Source organism: Salmo salar, chromosome ssa26 (assembly GCF_905237065.1).
Source record: "Salmo salar chromosome ssa26, Ssal_v3.1, whole genome shotgun sequence".
Lineage (NCBI taxonomy): Eukaryota > Metazoa > Chordata > Actinopteri > Salmoniformes > Salmonidae > Salmo > Salmo salar.
In genome coordinates, this window is record NC_059467.1 from 35,514,075 (window position 1) to 35,534,300 (window position 20,226).

The window sequence follows — 20,226 nt, forward strand, 5'->3', positions numbered from 1 at the left end:
ACAGTATATAGAGTGCCACAGTATGAGTCATAATACCCATAAAACCTAGCGGTCAAACAGGGAAATGGCTCCAATAATTTCCCCGCCATTTCTTTTTCCCTTGGGGGTATTTAGAAACATTTAAAATAAGGGCTGTGTAAATCTCTCTAGGACAAGGTATATGTGCCTGTATTTACCCCCCACAAATGAAACGCTAATTAGCTTATCATAAAGAACTACAAATGCCAAAAAGGTACGAATCTCTGGATGAACTATCTAATGTTAGCTAAGTGTAGTAATGGCTAATTTAGCTGCATTTCTTTAAATGGACAATTCTTTGAACTGTCTTGTGCAAGTTTTAAATTGACACAATACCTGTTAGCAAAGGTGTCAGCTAGAGATGACGTGCTGGAGCTTGCAGGGATTTGTAATCTTGCATGACATCTACTTTGATGCTAATTAGCATGTTCAAATCTGAGAGGAAATAGAGCCGAATAAATATATTTATAAAAGTCACCTTGTAAGCCTACACAAAACACAACCCTTATTTTTAAGTGTTTCTAACATCCCCTATGGAAAAAATGAATGGTGGAAAAACGATGTTTATTTTTATTTATTTTTTATTCCAGATTAAAATGATCCTGTGATCAGGTTGGGTTTTTGGTTAAAGCATATATTGTGTTTCGGATTTAGGCCTATTCTGAATGGTTTAAGTGCTAGAAAGAAAAGTGTTTATATGTAGAGTTTACAATGAACTATAACATATGTCCACATAGGTTGTGTTTAATGGGGAAGGCACATGTACATCTAGCCATATAAAGATTAAGAGAGGAAGTCCCACTCATCGAAAGATGTTCACTACAATCCAAGGTTGCATAAATTCATGTTCAAACTCAAGAGGCAAATCTGAATCATGTGCATATATGTTTCAACCAGCAGATGGTAGTAAAACCTAAGCAATGCCAGAGAACCAAACCCTCAAGGATCAGCCAGGGCAGGTTCCCAGGGGTGTTTCAGTTCGATTCAACATTTGTTACGTTGCGTGACGGTTTGTACTGAACGACACGTTTCCCCAAAATGTTCGTCAACTTTCTTGAACAGACTTTGAGGTATATTTGCTCAGTTTGGTGGGTGTGTCGGAGTGTGGCTTGAAACAATGAGTGACGTTTGCCTATTTAAAGGGCAGCCGTGCATTTTGAACCCACAACCCAACCACTCCCGTTTTTTAACTGGCCATACAGAACAGCACCGTTTCCGTTTAATTGAACAGTTGCACTCCGTTTTTTTGTACTGAACGCAGCCCAAATGATAACGGTGCGGTTCCCGGACACAGATTAAGCACAGTCAAAGATTGTCTATCATATTGACAAGATAGTTGATTGACCACTCTAACAATGGAAATACATGTCCTCAAATATGGAAGGCAGGTAGGCAGGAGGCGAGATCTGGTGGGACCATTCTAGCCAATGAGAGGGCAGATACGTGTGCACAGTCAATAGAGATAGAGGAAACTGAGCTGCACTTCCTAACCTCCTGCCCAATGTATGACCATATTAGAGACACATATTTCCCTCAGATTACACAGATCCACAAAGAATTCGAAAAACAAAACCGATTTTGATAAACTTCCATATCTACTGGGTGAAATACCACAGTGTGCCATCACAGCAGCAAGATTTGTGACCTGTTGCCTCAAGAAAAGGTCAACCAGTGAAGAACAAACACCATTGTAAATACAACCCATATTTATGCTTATTTATTTTCCCTTTTGTACTTTAACCATATGTACATTGTTACAACACTGTATATATACATAATATGACATTTGTAATGTCTTTATTCTTTTGGAACTTCTGTGAGTGTAATGTTTACTGTTCATTTTTATTGTTTATTTCACTTGTGTATATTATCTACTTCACTTGCTTTGGCAATGTTAACACATGTTTCCCATGCCAATAAAGCCCCTTGAATTGAATTGAGAGATAGAGGACTCATCGTTGTATCTGTGCCATTAAAGCGTCTGTGACAGCATGGGCAGCATCATTGAGGCTGTTTTCTTCTTCTTCATTGGCTGATTGCTCCCCACTCATAGGTATCCCCACCCATTTGACTAATTCAAAATGGTCGAAGCCCTCAATGGCAATGGCCATGTTAAAACAAGTTATATCTATGACGAGTCCTCTATCTATCTCTATGACAACAGACACAATTCTGATAAAAAGTTGTTTTTCTTAAAGTTGCCGAAATTCCACGTGCGTCCACTTATATCAGTGCATTCCTTGTAACAACCTAACCATTACAAAACGTATATTCGATCAAATAAGCCATACATAGCTAAATATATATATTTTAACCAAATTCGGCACTCTCTCATTGACCCCCATACAAAATTGTCTCACTTCGTGGGTTTATTTTTCGTGGACAGATTTTGGACAGAGTAAAACCTCCTCTTCCTCTCTGGCATAGTCCTGGACCCACCCTGGAAGTGTTGTTTAGTCCATAACTAGGTGTAAACTGTGACTGTGAAAACTCCTCCAAATGTTTAGCTTTATATTGAACAAAAATATTTACGTAACATGCAACAATTTCCACGATTTTACTGAGTTACAGTTCATATAAGGACATCAGTCAATTGAAATCAATTCATTAGGCCCTAATCTATGAATTTCACATGACTGGGTAGGGGCACAGCCAGTCAGAATGAGTTCTTCCCCACAAAAGGGCTTTATTACAGACAGAAATACTCCTCAGATTCATCAGCTGTCCGGGGGGCTGGTCTCAGACGATCATGCTGTTTAATCAGCTTCTTGATATGCCACACCTGTCAGGTGGATGGATTATCTTGGTAAAGGAGAAATGCTCACTAACAGGGATGTAAACAAATTTGTTCACAAAAATATAGAGAAATAAGATTTTTGCGCGTATGGAACATTTCTGGGATCTTTTATTTCAGCTCATGATACATGGGACCAACACTTTACATGTTGCGTTTATATTTTTGTTCAGTATAGTTATCACATTAAGCCTAACACATATACTGTATACCACATTCAATATTTTTTTTAATGGTTTATACTTGATAATTTAATCAAATATTTTGTTTCATGTTGTGTATGGTACATATATTTACATTTTCATACATATATGAAGACTTAAGTTAGTAAAATATTTAGGTAAGGCTCTTGGTAGGCTATAAACTGGTTAAGGTACTGGAAAGTGGAAATAATAAAATATAAAAATAAAAAAATAACATCAAAGGTGTTTTAATCTATTTGGGTTCAAAATGACTTTCCTCAAAATACGTGTTAACATGTGGATCCTTTGGATCAGGTGTTGTTACATAATAATACATTGAATTATAGGACCTCTATAGTGACAGTCTGATAAGGGTTGTCATTATAAAAAATAATACAACATAATGTAATTTGTTGATTATCAATGTAAAGCCATTTTCACAAAGAAGACAGTATTTTACCTTTAAAAAGGTTATTACTTTATGACCTCTATTCAAACAGATCGTTATTCGTTTGTTTTTCGCAGCTATACCCCTTTTTATACATATTAGTGCATACTGGCACACTGGGAGGGGTGGGAAGTGGGGTTGTTGTTCATCCAGAAGGGCTGTTTGCAATTCATACTAGGTTGGTGCTAAACCATATGGAGTTGTTAAAGGTCAATATCAAATCATTTCTGGGTAACAATTAAGTACCTTACTGTGATTGTCTTCAATTAAAATGATAAAAAAAGAAACAAAAATAGCTTCTTAGGAAAGAGCAATTTCTCAAGCATGAATTTTGATAGGACTGTCTGGAGTGGTCTGAGTGGAGAGGGGAAAACTGAAAACGATCTGTTATTGGCAGAGATGTTTGGAACTCTCTTCATTGCTGGTCTATTAACTAATTTACTGCCTGGTGATGTCACCAGGCAGGTCAAAACACCATCCCACCAAAACAGGCAGAAATTTCAGGCGGTCTTTTCAAACAGCTTTTACACTACCAGCGCATTATCACCATTTCACAGTATTATTCCAATCTTATAGTGTGGAAATATCTCAAACTGTCTTTTTAGTGGTCAAAATGTGCCATGTTTTTTACCCCCTACCCCTTTCAAATATACTAAAAAGGTTACATAATTTTTTTTATTTTGTTGTCATTACATATTTTTATTTCCTACATACAAAAGTGGCCTACTTACTCCTAATACACAAGTTTTAGAATCCTTTATCTAAAAACACTATCAATGTCTGACATTGAATTGCTGTCTTTTTACTCTCACTGTTCTGCTGGAGGTCTTGACTAGAGGACAGAGAATATGGTGCTATCCCTGAGACAGAGTGGGTGATGTAAGTTGTCCAGCACTCCAAAATGTTCCTTCTTCCTGTCTCCCCCCTCCTCCCACGCCTCCCCAGACTAGAGTATTAGTAGGAACAAAAGTCATCTGCTGTCCATCTGGCTGCAGTGCCGGGGCGGTAATACCCCCTCATATTCAACAGCTTCCCAAGCCCCTGTGGACAATCAATTTTACCCTCCTCCTTTCTCCCCCTCTCCCTCTCCCTGCCCTCCTCCTTTCTCCCCCTCTCCCTTCCCTCCTCCATCTCCCGTCTCCCCTTCTCCCTGCACTCCTCCATAGCTCAAGACTGTGAGGTGGGATCTAATGTCAGTGCCCCCAGAAAATCTCTCTCCCCCTGCTCCCCCCCCCCTCTCTCTGTGGAACATCTGAGGCTCAAAAGCAGCAGCAGTGCTCATGAGGGTCTGTTGTTACAGTGGTTGGACTCATAGTGGTGTAGTAGGCTATAGAGCTGAAGAGAGAAGGGAGAAGACTATAATCTAATCACAGGAGGCTGCTGAACGGCTCATAATACTGTCCGGAACATAGAAACCACGTGTTTGATGTATTCGATACCTTTTCACTTATTCCCGCTCCAGCCATTACCACGAGCCTGTCCTCCCCATTTAAGATGCCACCAACCTCCTATGAATCTCATGTAGAAAAAATATGTTGATTTGGTAAACAACAGTTATCTGTAGTTGTCAGTCATGCATACTATTAACTTTTCTTCTAACAAATCATTATTTGGGAACATACGTCTCTTTGTGGATATGGTTTCTGCTGCAGTGGTTCCTAAACTTATTTTGTGCCATGATTCATCACCTGAAGCTGATGCATAATTTTCATTCCAACCTCAAGATAAACAGAACAATGTTTCTAGCTATACCGCCTAACCTTCGGTTGCGACTCAGTAGGAATTGGCTACGATCCACCAGTGGGTTACATCCCACCAGTTGGGAACACAGGATACCAGAAACAAAGATTCCTCCTCAGGCTATGTAGCCAACGAATATTACTCCATCACCACTTAAAAAGTTGGATACAAATGTTTAAATTCTGCTGTGAACAGTGTGTGGAGGGAAATAAACAAGTGATCCACCTCCTACAAGGTTTTCTATGGTTACTGTCGCCTACATACAGTGCACTGAGGGGACGGAAATAACCGTCGCACCCCCTTTGAGTGGTACTACATTCCCACACCAGCAATAAAGGATCGAGGCACTTGTCAGAACTGGGCTTTTCAGCAGCAGCCAAGTGGTAATGGCCAGCTCTGTGTAAAACATGTAAATGGAAGCTGTGGGTTGACTGAAAATGAAAAGTTACGCAATCAGCGCTTTCATCCTCGGTTTTGCAGCATTAGTTTTAACGTACACTTTGTTTCGTTGCGCAACAGATTCATCCTCCTCACCTGGGGGTGTGGACGTACCGGAACTACTCCTACCACCAGAACTACTCCTACCACCAGAACTACTCATACAATCAGAATTACTCCTACCACCAGAACTACTCCTACAATCAGAACTACTCCTACAATCAGAACTACTCCTACCACCAGAACTACTCCTGCCATCAGAACTACTCCTACCACCAGAACTACTCCTGCCATCAGAACTATTCCTACAATCAGAACTACTCCTACCATCAGAACTACTCCTACCATCAGAACTATTACTCCTACCACGGGGGTTACTCCTACCATCAGAACTACTACTCCTACCACCGGAACTACTCCTACTGTACCACCGGAACTACTCCTACTGTACCACCAGAACTACTCCTACCACCAGAACTACTCCGACAAACAGAACTACTCCTACCATGGGGATTACTCCTACTGTACCACCAGAACTACTTCTCCTACCACCAGAATTACTCCTACCACCAGATCTACTCTTACCACCAGAACTACTACTACCATCAGAACTACTCCTACCATCAGAACTACTCCTACCATCAGAACTACTCCTACCACGGGGATTACTCCTACTGTACCACCAGAACTACTACTCCTACCACCAGATCTACTCTTACCACCAGAACTACTCCTACCATCAGCACGACTCCTACAATCAGCACTATTCCTACCACCAGAACAAACCTCTACCAACAGAACTACTCCTACCATCAGAACTACTCCTACATCAGAAATACCGCCACCATCAGTACTACTCCTACCACCAGAACTATTACTCCTACCATCGCTGGTCCATTTCTATGTCTATACCCTCTGACAATGACGCTACACTATGGCAACACTTATCCATCTCAACATCTCTTGAATGATTAGCCTCAAGGCCTACTTGGTTACTACTGGCCCTCAGTGCTTTTTAGTTGGATTCATGTGAATGACTTGTGAGACAAGGCTCATATATACAACTCATATATTTATTGTTGTTGATGTGTGCTGCGTGTGTGTGCGAGCATGTGTGTGTGTCCAGGCTTATGCAGCTTTATATGTGTAGACTCCTCGAAAAAAAGGTGCTATCTAGAACCTAAAAAGGTTCTTTGCCTGTCCCCATAGGAGAACCCTTTGAAGAACCCTTTCTGGTTCCAGGTAGAACCCTTTTGAGTTCCATGTGGAACCATTTCCATAGAGGGTTCTACATGGAACCCGAAAGAGTTCTACCTGGTATCAAAAAGGGTTCTCTTATGGGGACAGCCGAGAGCGTGTATGCACTTGTGTCTGCCTCAGTGGTTCTGTGGTTGTTTTGTCTGGGTGGTGGGGACAGACAGCAGGCATAAGGTTAGTAGGGAAGTTTTATTTATTTAACTAGGCAAGTCAATTAAGAACAAATTCTTATTTTCAATGACGGCCTAGGAACAGTGGGTTAACTGCCTTGTTCAGGGGCAGAACGACAGATTTTTACCTTGTCAGCTCAGAGATTGGATCTTGCAACCTTTCAGTTACTAGTTCAATGCTCTAACCACTAGGCTACCTGCCACCCCAAGTTAAGGTCAGGGTTAGGTTAAAAATCCCATTTTAAGAAGATCAATTGTAGAAATAGGCGGGGTTTATGACTTTGTGGCTGTGGTAACTAGTGACGAGCCCTCAGAATCAATAACAACACACTGCACGGTGACCTCACAACAGTGATATTTTTTTTACTTTACCTTTTATTTAACTAGGCAAGTCAGTGAAGAACAAAAAGGGTGCCATTATATCCCAAATGGCACCCTATTCCCTATATAGTGCACTACTTTTGACCAGGGCCCATAGGGCTCTACTCAAAGTAGTGCACTACGTAGGGAAAATAATGCTATTTTGGACACATTCAGTGTTCTACCTGGTATGGAACACTAGTAGGCCTTAGGAGATAGACGGGGGCACAAAACGAGAGAAAATGCTTCGATTCAGAAGAGGTCCAACAAGAACACTCATTTCATTTGTACCGTTTAAAAGCTTTTTCTGTTTCTTGCCTACTGAACATGATTCTATTATGCAGTAATTTCCATTTTGTAGTTATTTATAAAACAAATACTCCTGTAAGTGTAGCTTTTATATAATTGAGGATGAAGTCGTGTTTTTAAATTCCCAGCACCACAAAGAGAAGACAATGTAATAACTGTGTGTTAATATTAGTCGAAATTGGCACTGAAAATATTGTGGCTAAAGCAGATTCATATTTTGTTACAGGTGGCTAATCGTATGATAGTATTTACTTTAAGAAAACGAAATAGATAAATATTATATATGAAATGAGACCAAAGTGTGCTAACAGATATGGCTTTTTATTGAGTAGGAACGAATATTGTAACATTAAATCAAAAAACACGGTTTATTTTTACAAATCCATACAACTTCACAAAGAAATTGATATTTTATCTAGCTCAATGTAATTAAATACATAAGGTCAAATACACACTGAGTGTACAAAACATTATGACAGACTGACCAGGTGAATCCAGGTGAAAGCTATGATCCCTTATTGATGTCACCTGTTAAATCCACTTCAAATCAGTGTTGATGAAGGGGAGGAGACAGGTTAAAGAAGGATTTTTAAGCCTTGAGACAATTGAGACATGGGTTGTGCATGTGTGCCATTCAGAGAGTGAATGGACGAGACAATACATTTAAGTGCCTTTGAGCGGTGTATGGTGGTAGGTGCTAGGCACACCGGTTTGAGAGTGTCAAGAACTGCAACGCTGATGGGTTTTTCACGCTCAACAGTTTCCCGTGTGTATCAAGGGTCCATCACCCAAAAGACATCCAGCCAACTTGACACAACTGTGGGAAGAATTGGAGTCAACATGGGCCAGCATCCCTGTGGAATGCTTTCGACACCTTGTAAAGTCCATGCCCGACAGATTGAGGCTGTTCTGAGGGCAAAAGAGGGGGGTGAAACTCAATATTAGGAAGGTTTTTTAATGTTTGTACACTCAGTGTATATGCAGAATACCTAAACCAAAAAACTATTGTGAAATAATACAAGAACGTAACTTTGGACATCTTTTTCCTCCCAATAAACATCTCTTAGGATGCAGAATGAGTCCAGTAAAATTAGCATATTTGATACAGTATACGTGTTTTGGTTTCTTTTAGATTACAAATGACTCTATTCACAAAATATACAATTCAATAATTATTTAGGTACCATATGTTTTGAAGGGTGTGCGTGGACATTGGGCCCTGGCTACTTATCTTTCAGTTAGGTTTTGTTTTTCTCAGTGTTTGACTTGTTCACAGTACAATATCATATGATCCAACTCTTGGAGACAATGACCGTCTGTATGTCTAGAATGATGCCCTCACCCACTCTAGTGCACAAGATGTGATCAGATTTGATTACAAAAGACCATGAAAATATATAAAAGTTCTTCCAATAAATGTTTTCTTCCAAGAGTTGTAATAGCTTTTTAAGAGCCCAAGTCTGAATACTGCTTTTTCTATGATGTGTTTTCAGATAAGAGCGTCAAGAGAAGGCTGTTTTAATACTGCAAGCCTCAACTATACGGTGTCCATATTAGGACAGCCTCAATCTTGGCCCAAGACTGAGGCAATCCTAATAGGGACACCGTACTGCATGAGACGGTTGGATTCGTATGCACCTCGGGACTGAGAAATCTTTGGTCAACGTTATCACAGTAGCATAATGCAACATCCAGAAACAGCAACGATAGGAGAGGAACAGAACCACACATACAACATCAAACAATAACTTATATCGATCAAGTTCACAATACTTATAAAACTATTTTTTTTTTAAACAAAGATCTTTACAGACCACAGTCCAAAGAAACTAACGTACGCCACACTTCTAGAATGTCACAGATGCTTTTGATTGGAACAATACGTGTAAACTCACAAGGAAAGTCGACGATAACTACCAAGAAGAACACCGAAAATATTGAACTTGTTATAGTTGATAACCAGTGGTGTAAAGTACTTACGTAAAAATACTTTAAAGTACTACTTAAGTCGTTTTTTGGGGGGGGGGATCTGTACCTTACTATTTATATTTTTGACAACTTTTACTTTACTACATTCCTAAAGAAAATAATGTACTTTTTACTCCATACATTTTCCCTGACACCCAAAAGTACTTGTTCAATTTTGAATGCTTAGCAGGACAGGAAAATGGTCCAATTCACGCACTTATCAAGAGAACATCCCTGGTCATCCCTACTGCCTCTGATCTGGCGGACTCACTAAACACAAATGCTTAGTTTGCAAATTATGTCTGAGCTTTGGAGTGTGCCCCTGGCTATCTGTAAATTTAAAAATCAAATGGTGCACCCTGGTTTGCTTAATATAAGGAATTTGAAATTATTTATACTTTTACATTTACTTTTGATATTTAAGTATATTTAAACCCAAATACTTTTACTCAAGTAGTATTTTCCTGGGTGACTTTCACTTTTACTCGAGTCATTTTCTATGAAGGTATCTTTACTTTTTCCAACACTGTTGATGATTGGAGATAAGTGTCACTTGAACAGTATGTGATTTAGAAACTAGCAGGTGATCCTAAACTGGATGTGAGTGAATTATACTAGACTGTAAGGCTAACTATTTAGAATTAGTGCATAGAAATAAAAGAGCTAGAGAGAGGGGTTGAGATGCACAACGTTTTAAAAGATGATGCATGATTAAGTGTTTTAAATCAAGACAAAAATACATGATAGGAAAATGACTTGTCAATTTCGTGTCCAAAATAAATTGCTGTTTTTCTACATGTACCATCAATAAATATCAATTTAAAAGAACATATTTCAAAAATGTTGGCAGGGGGAAGGAAACATAATTAGTCTAAAATGAGTGTCCAAGGAATGGAATGCAGAAGGTCTTCATGTGTACCTCAGAACAATTTGAGGTTGCTGAACTTGATGTACCTGGAGAAATCCACTCAACATTCAGGGAGATATACTGTCCTGTAACATTTGCACAAAAAAAGCAGATACAATCTGCCATAACAAAGAAAAATGCAGCTGGATTCCACAATCCCAAGCTCACTACAGACATTGCCCCCCCAAAAACAATGGATTTTTTTTCAAAAAGTGCTAACCTGCAAGCCTGTTCTGGTGTGAAATAAACAAACACTAAAGAATACAGTGAGAGTGAATCAGGGTCTGTGTGAGCTGAAGCTTGGGCAAGGCCCTACTCCTGGTCTAGAGTGGTGCCGCCGCCACTGCCAGTCAGGTTGCGGTGCAGGTTGGGGTTCTGGCTGTGTCTATTGCGGCTCCGTACTGACGAGAATGTGGTGTCACAGCCTGGGACTTTACACTTGTGCAGCAGGCGCAGGTGGACAGTCTTGTAGTGGGCTCTGAACGTCCCCTTGTTGCTGTATACCTTCTGGCACACGTGGCAGGTAATGGGTGAGCCACCTCCGCCCCCCTGCGGCCCCACCTGTCCTCCCCCCACACAGCCCAGGGTCCTCTCCCCGCCCGAACCTAATCCTTCCCCACTGGGGCCTCCAAGACCAATCCCATCGCAGCTCTCCCCATCGCTGTCCTCCTCCATTGGCAGAGGCTCCTCCTCTAGCCCTTCCCCTTCCTCACTGCCTGCCCCATCCGAGTCCCAGGAGGAACGGGCGCTGCTGCCACCACGAGGAGGTACAGACGATGACGTACTTAGGTCCAGTACCGTCCCCTCCTCCACCCCTCCTCCTCCTCCCAGCTCCTCTCCTGCATTCTCCCCTGTCCTTTCATCGGCCATCTTGCTCATGGGGAAGACCAGGCCCATGCGGTTGTGTCCTCTGAAGATGACGGACGTCTGGCTGCCTGGGTCTCTCTGGAGCTCTCTATCCCTCTGGAGGTCTCTCAGGTCCTGGCGGTAGTCCAGGCTGACAGGGTCTTTGTCCCTGCAGAGGGAGGCTGGGGAGTATAGGGAGCGGGGTGATGGGCTGTACAGGTCTTTGGTCAACAGCTTGTGGTGGAGGTTGAGGTTGGAGCTGTGCCTGGAAGACACAAAATGTAGGAAAGGTTGTTTCTTGGTTGGTGTTTTTTCAAAGGTACCTTTAGCAATTGTTCTATCTTTAATTGACCATTCATCTCTGTTAAATAAGTCTGTAACTGACGTATTTGTGGTTGCTGCCAGTTTTGTGTGGTTTTATTAGATCATTTGAAAAGACATACTAACCATATCACTTCAACAGAACCTCTGACATCATATCCTATATTGTGCTAGAGAATGACAAATCCCTTTCATAAATCACTGACAGACTATACAACTAAATGACAGACTATTAACTTATATACTTGGGATAGGGGGCAGTATTTTCACGGCCGGATAAAAAACGTACCCGATTTAATCTGGTTACTCCTCCTGCCCAGAAACTAGAATATGCATATAATTAGTAGATTTGGATAGAAAACACTCTAAAGTTCCTAAAACTGTTTGAATGGTGTCTGTGAGTATAACAGAACTCATATGGCAGGCCAAAACCTGAGAAGATTCCATATAGGAAGTGCCCTGTCTGACAATTTGTTGTCCTTCTGTTTCATCTCTATCGAAAATACAGCATCTGAGCTGTAACGTGACATTTTCTAAGGCTTCCATTGGCTCTCTAAAGCCGCCAGGAAGCGGAATGGGGTGTCTGCTGTCTCTGGGCAAAGTATAGGAGCAGAGTTTGTAAGTGGTCAGCCTGAGGACAGTGAGACTGGAGATGAGCATTCACGAGACTTCTCCATTTTTTTTCTTTCAGTCTTTGAATGAATACAACGTTGCCCGGTTGGAATATTATCGCTATTTTACGAGAAAAATTGCATAAAAATGGATTTTAAACAGCGTTTGACATGCTTCTAAGTACGGTAATGGAATATTTCGAATTTTTTTGTCACCAAATGCACTCACGCGTTACCATTCGGATAGTGACCTGAACGCACGAACAAAATGGAGGTATTTGGATATAACTATGGATTATTTGGAACCAAAACAACATTTGTTGTTGAAGTAGAAGTCCTGGGAGTGCATTCTGACGAAGAACAGCAAAGGTAATCCAATTTTTCTAATAGTAATTCTGAGTTTAGGTGACCCCGAAGTTGGCGGATGTCAAAATAGCTAGCCGTGATGGCCGAGCTATGTACTCAGAATATTGCAAAATGTGCTTTCGCCGAAAAGCTATTTTAAAATCGGACATAGCGATTGCATAAAGGAGTTCTGTATCTATAATTCTTAAAATAATTGTTATGTATTTTGTCAACGTTTATCATGAGTAATTTAGTAAATTCACCAGAAGTTTTCGGTGGGTATGCTAGTTCTGAACATCACATGCTAATGTAAAAAGCTGGTTTTTGATATAAATGTGAACTTGATTGAACAAAACATGCATGTATTGTATAACATAATGTCCTAGGAGTGTCATCTGATGAAGATCAAAGGTTAGTGCTGCATTTAGTTGTGGTTTGGGTCTATGTGACATATATGCTTGCTTGGAAAATGGCTGTGTGATTATTTGTGTCTATGTACTCTCCTAACATAATCTAATGTTTTGCTTTTGCTGTAAAGCCTTTTTGAAATCGGACAATGTGGTTAGATTAATGAGAGTCTTGTCTTTAAAATGGTGTAAAATAGTTGATTGTTTGAGAAAATTGAATTGTGGTATTTTAGTTGGTTTTGTATTTCGCGCCGTGCGATGCCATTGGCTGTTGGCTAGGGGTTCCGCAGGCGGAACGGGGTTCCGCTAGCGGAACGTCTGTCCTCAACAGGTTAACTGACTGATGTGTGTTCGTTCTCTCTCACCTGTCTCTGCTCCTGCGGGAGGGGAAGGCAGCGTTGCAGCCAGCCACCGTGCACATGTGCATCTCCTTCAGGTGCACGTTGCGGTAGTGCATCTTCACACTGTACTGGTTGTTGAACGTCTTGCTGCAGATCTCACAGTGGTGTGGAAGGTCATCCCTGTCCAGTGGCCCCTCAGAGTCCATACGAGACTGCAGGAGGCTAGAGTCGGTGTAGTCTTCCATACAGCCCTCTGGTCCATCCTTCCCTCTGTCACCTAGTCTGAACAAACCGCCGTTGGTCAGTCGGTGGTCCATGTCGTCGCACAGCTTGTCTTGGTGCCGGGAGGTTGGTTGGTCGCCCTCCTCTCCCTCTGTCTCTGTGTGGTCTCTGCTCAGAGAGAGGCTGTGGTTCTCTCTGTGGTTGAGTTTTCCATCATAGGGGGATGAGGCGCAGGTGATCATACCTGTCTCTGCCTGCTGGGATCCCTCTTCTTTTTCGTCTTTGTCCTCCTCTTGTTCCCTGCTTCCACACATCTCTCTCTCCGGGCTGTGGGACCTTTGCCGCTTCACCCCCTCCCTCTCGCCTCTCTCCCCAGCTAGAATGACTCCTCTCTCCTCTCTTTCCCTCTCCCTCTCTACACCCATCTGTCTCGTACACAAATCCCCCCCTCCTCCTACCCCTCTCTCACACTCCTCCTTGTCCCTACCCTGTATAGGGCTCATGTCCTCTGAACCGCTGTCCTCCCCCATCCCTCCCTCCCTCTCTACCACTTCCTTCTCGATCTTGATGGGCATGCTCGACTTCCGCGACTTCTTCTTGGGCACAGGGTCGATGATGGCACCGCAGGCGTCTGGGGCGGTGATGGAGGTAGGTTTGAGGGGAAGCGAGGAGGAGAGGACGGGGAGGGATGGGAGGTGTTGGCCGGGGCTGTTGGCCAGCTCGGCAGGGGTCACCAGGCTCCGGTAGAAAGGCAGCACAGGCTGCACTGTCTTCAGGTTGGGGAAGAGGATGCCGTGGCCCAGGTGCCCCATGCTGGGGAAGGAGCTGCTGTGGTGCAGCTTGGTGCTGCTGGTGGTGGAGTCCACATGGCTCACCATGTAGCTGGCAACCGACTTCTGGCTGTCGGGGGACGAGGTCAGGGACACCGGGATGGATGAGTGGGGGTACTCAGACTGCGGTTTGTCGCTTGCTTCGGAGTCTTCGTCGGCCGAAAGGCTCCCGCCGCCTCGCAGGTCCTTGTCGCGGTTGTTGCGGTTCATGGGCATGTGCAGGCGCGGGTTGGGGTTGGCGCTGTGGCGGTTGCGGCTGCGCAGCGAGCTGAACACCATGTTGCAGCCGTCGATGGTGCACTTGTGCTTGATCTTCAGGTGCACAGCGTTGTAGTGGATTTTCAGCGTGCCCTTGTCGTAGAAGGTCTTGTCACACGCACTGCAGTACACACGCCCCTTCTTGAGACTTCCTCCCCCGCCTCCCCCATTCCGGTCCATGGAGCGTTGGAGCTTGCTATCCGGGGACATCTGGGTAAAGTCAGAGTTCATCATGGAGGGGGTGCAGGGTGTGGAGCGGCCGTCTGAGTAGTTGTCGCTGGTGGGGAAGTCCTCAGCCTCCATCTTGGGCGTGGCCGAGAGGCCGTCCATAGGGTTGTCTCCACCCCTGTCCAGGTCAGAGGTGAATGAGGCGGAGCTAGAGCCCACCAGGCTGCTCTCGGTGGGAGGCGGCCCGGGGAGGGGGAGGGCGTTGGGGTTCTCGTCCCCCCGTCTCTGCCCCTGCTCCATCTGCCCCCCTTGCTGCTGCTGCAGCGCCCCCGGTGGTGACCCCAGGAGAGGCGCTGGCACGGAGCCCAACAATTGAAATGGTAGCATAAACGCCATACTATTAATAAAGTTCTCAAAGTGGTGCGCTTTGGACGAGCTCAGTTTCTCCACCTTGGGGGTCAGGACGTTGTTGGTGGTGGCAGTGCGCGGGGTGCTGCGCTCGATGAAGGTGCGGATGTCTGAGTTGGTGCGGGTGCTGGGGACCAGCACGGCCTGGCCCTCCTTGTCCTGCAGCGCCATCAGCTCCACAATGGACTTGGTCTCGCCGAAGCGGAGGAACTGCTGCAGCGTAGCAATCTCCTCCTCGAACGTCATGATGGCCCAGCGGTCCAACACCTTCCCTGCTATGTCCTGGAGAGGGTGTGAGGGAGGGAGAGGGGGGAGAGGGAGGAAAGGATAGGGGGTCGGTGGAGAGCGGGAAGGGGGGAAAGCGAGAGAGAGAGCGAAAGTGATTTATATGCAGAGAGAAAGAGAGAGAGAGCATTTCATCATTAGTATATTCACACACCAAGAAAGATATGAAGTCATCTAAAACACAGACTGACTGTGTCTAAACAGGTGTAGGGTGAACTTGCCCTTAGACACTGATCTTGGGTCAAATGAGCATTTTCCCCACTAATGGCTAAGGTGAGGATTGGGGAGTGGAAGTTGATCCTAGATCTGTACTTAGGGGAACTTCAGCCCAGAGCGTCTTAATAAAGGGTTCAGTTGTAAAGTTAATGCAGAGAGGAGGGAGTCCTCATTACAGCGCTGCCTTTCATCTTGCCTGTCATTTCTCTTCATTTAAATCACGTGGATTTTCCCTCTCTCCATCAGCATCAGAGAGGACATGTGCACACACACACATACCAATGAACGAACACACACACACACACACACACACACACACACACACACACACACACACACACACACACACACACACACACACACACACACACACGCACACACACACGTCAGGGTGGAGTGAGATCAGAGAGGAAGGAGAGAGGAGAATGAGGTTCCTCCACCCGGCCCCGTAGTAATTACATAGGAGTTGTGGTGTCTGTGAAAGTCAGACCGCAGCCTCTTCATACAGTAACCATGATCAATATTTCATCACACAGCATTCGCTTGGCTCTGACTGTCGAGGATTCTGACTATGTGTTCACCATTAGAGGAGCTAACATTAAATGCAGAAAGAAAGCTGAATAGTTGATGACGGACTAATCGAAGTGAGCAGCGGCTGGCTGACAATGACTGTGTGCCGGGTGGTTCAGCCTAGCTCAAGTTTGAGAGGGAAATCATGGAACTAAATAATATTTACAAATCTCCCCTCCATCAGTCTGGAGACGTCCAGAGAGGAGGATGAGGAGAAAAGGAGCGTTCCTATAGAGAAGCTTTGTTTCTCCCCCTCTCTCCTGTGTTCCTCTCTCCTGTCCTCCTTTCTCTCCCCTCTCCTCGTACTAAAGTAAGAAAGAAGAGCCCCCCCACCTGTAGGACGTATCCTCGGATGTAGTCCTGTAGGGTCCAGTCCAATGCATTGAGGATCTGGATGACCTCCTCCTGTTTCAGGACACTGAACAGCCGGTCCAGCAGGATCTTTAGTCTGACCGGGATTGCCTGGGTCCCGTAGAGCATCAGGCTGCAGATGTCAAAGACCACGTTGGAGTGGACGATCTCCACCTGGCTGCCCTGGTACATGTGGTGCAGCTTCAGCTTGCTCAGAGCTGCAGGAAGACGGAGGGGTGGAGGACGCACAGGAGTGAGTAGAGAAAACACAGGCGAACCCACACACACACAGACATGAATATAGAAAACAGCCCCCCCCACACACAGACATGAATATAGAAAACAGCCCCCCCCACACACAGACATGAATATAGAAAACAGCCCCCCCCACACACAGACATGAATATAGAAAACAGCCCCCCCCCCACACACACAGACATGAATATAGAAAACAGCCCCCCCCACACACACAGACATGAATATAGAAAACAGCCCCCCCCCACACACAGACATGAATATAGAAAACAGCCCCCCCCACACACACAGACATGAATATAGAAAACAGCCCCCCCCACACACACACAGACATGAATATAGAAAACAGCCCCCCCACACACAGACATGAATATAGAAAACAGCCCCCCCCCACGCACAGACATGAATATAGAAAACAGCCCCCCCCACACACAGACATGAATATAGAAAACAGCCCCCCCCACACACAGACATGAATATAGAAAACAGCCCCCCCCCACACACAGATATGAATATAGAAAACAGCCCCCCCCACACACAGACATGAATATAGAAAACAGCCACCCCCGCCCACACACAGACATGAATATAGAAAACAGCACCCCCCACACACACACAGACATGAATATAGAAAACAGCCCCCCCCACACACACAGACATGAATATAGAAAACAGCCCCCCCACATACACAGACATGAATATAGAAAACAGCCCCCCCCACACACACAGACATGAATATAGAAAACAGCCCCCCCCCCACACACACAGACATGAATATAGAAAACAGCCCCCCCCCACACACAGACATGAATATAGAAAACAGCCCCCCCCACACAGACATGAATATAGAAAACAGCCCTCCCCCCACACACAGACATGAATATAGAAAACAGCCCCCCCCCACACACACACAGACATGAATATAGAAAACAGCCCCCCCCACACACAGACATGAATATAGAAAACAGCCCCCCCACACACACAGACATGAATATAGAAAACAGCCCCCCCACACACACAGACATGAATATAGAAAACAGCCCCCCCCACACACACAGACATGAATATAGAAAACAGCCCCCCCCACACACACAGACATGAATATAGTAAACAGCCCCCCCCCCACACACACAGACATGAATATAGAAAACAGCCCCCCCCCACACACACAGACATGAATATAGAAAACAGCCCCCCCCACACACACAGACATGAATATAGAAAACAGCCCCCCCACACACAGACATGAATATAGAAAACAGCCCCCCCACACACACAGACATGAATATAGAAAACAGCCCTCCCCCCCACACACAGACATGAATATAGAAAACAGCCCCCCCCACACACAGACATGAATATAGAAAACAGCCCCCCCACACACAGACATGAATATAGAAAACAGCCCTCCCCCCCACACACAGACATGAATATAGAAAACAGCCCCCCCACACACAGACATGAATATAGAAAACAGCCCCCCCACACACACAGACATGAATATAGAAAACAGCCCCCCCCACACACAGACATGAATATAGAAAACAGCCCCCCCCCCACACACACAGACATGAATATAGAAAACAGCCCCCCACACACACACAGACATGAATATAGAAAACAGCCCCCCCACACACACAGACATGAATATAGAAAACAGCCCCCCCCACACACAGACATGAATATAGAAAACAGCCCCCCCCACACACACAGACATGAATATAGAAAACAGCCCCCCCACACACACAGACATGAATATAGAAAACAGCCCCCCCACACACACACAGACATGAATATAGAAAACAGCCCCCCCCACACACAGACATGAATACAGAAAACAGCCCCCCCACACACACACAGACATGAATATAGAAAACAGCCCCCCCCACACACAGACATGAATATAGAAAACAGCCCCCCCACACACACACAGACATGAATATAGAAAACAGCCCCCCACACACACAGACATGAATATAGAAAACAGCCCCCCCCACACACAGACATGAATATAGAAAACAGCCCCCCCACACACACAGACATGAATATAGAAAACAGCCCCCCCCCCACACACAGACATGAATACAGAAAACAGCCCCCCCCACACACACACAGACATGAATATAGAAAACAGCCCCCCCCCCACACACAGACATGAATATAGAAAACAGCCCCCCCCACACACACAGACATGAATATAGAAAACAGCCCCCCCCCCACACACACAGATATGAATATAGAAAACAGCCCCCCCCACACACAGACATGAATATAGAAAACAGCCCCCCCCCCACACACAGACATGAATATAGAAAACAGCCCCCCCACACACACAGACATGAATATAGAAAACAGCCCCCCCCCCCACACACAGACATGAATATAGAAAACAGCCCCCCCCACACACAGATATGAATATAGAAAACAGCCCCCCCCCCACACACACAGACATGAATATAGAAAACAGCCCCCCCCCACACACAGACATGAATATAGAAAACAGCCCCCCCCCACACACACAGATATGAATATAGAAAACAGCCCCCCCCCACACACAGACATGAATATAGAAAACAGCCCCCCCACACACACACAGACATGAATATAGAAAACAGCCCCCCCCCACACACAGACATGAATATAGAAAACAGCCCCCCCACACACAGACATGAATATAGAAAACAGCCCCCCCCACACACACAGACATGAATATAGAAAACAGCCCCCCCCACACACACAGACATGAATATAGAAAACAGCCCCCCCCACACACAGACATGAATATAGAAAACAGCCCCCCCCACACACAGATATGAATATAGAAAACAGCCCCCCCCCACACACACAGACATGAATATAGAAAACAGCCCCCCCCACACACAGACATGAATATAGAAAACAGCCCCCCCCACACACACAGATATGAATATAGAAAACAGCCCCCCCCCCACACACAGACATGAATATAGAAAACAGCCCCCCCACACACACACAGACATGAATATAGAAAACAGCCCCCCCCACACACAGACATGAATATAGAAAACAGCCCCCCCACACGCACAGACATGAATATAGAAAACAGCCCCCCCACACACACACAGACATGAATATAGAAAACAGCCCCCCCCACACACACAGACATGAATATAGAAAACAGCCCCCCCCACACACAGACATGAATATAGAAAACAGCCCCCC

General features: G+C 44.6%; 1 protein-coding gene across 2 annotated transcripts in view; it reads right to left on the reverse strand.

Moving 5' to 3' along the window:
* Positions 1 to 10,074: 10,074 nt before the first annotated feature.
* The window catches only part of LOC106592271 (zinc finger protein basonuclin-1), a 28,415-nt gene continuing 18,263 nt past the window's right edge, over positions 10,075 to 20,226 (reverse strand). Inside the window, exons 3-5 of one of the 2 annotated variants that reach the window (XM_045708606.1) lie at positions 16,753 to 16,988; positions 13,487 to 15,630; positions 10,075 to 11,702 (exon numbers count right to left, since the gene is read on the reverse strand). In XM_045708606.1, the coding sequence (XP_045564562.1) occupies positions 10,904 to 11,702; positions 13,487 to 15,630; positions 16,753 to 16,988 (3,179 nt within the window). In that variant the 3' untranslated portion in view covers positions 10,075 to 10,903. The remainder of the gene's footprint in view (positions 11,703 to 13,486; positions 15,631 to 16,752; positions 16,989 to 20,226) is intronic. The other variant, XM_045708605.1, reaches the window with a different exon arrangement.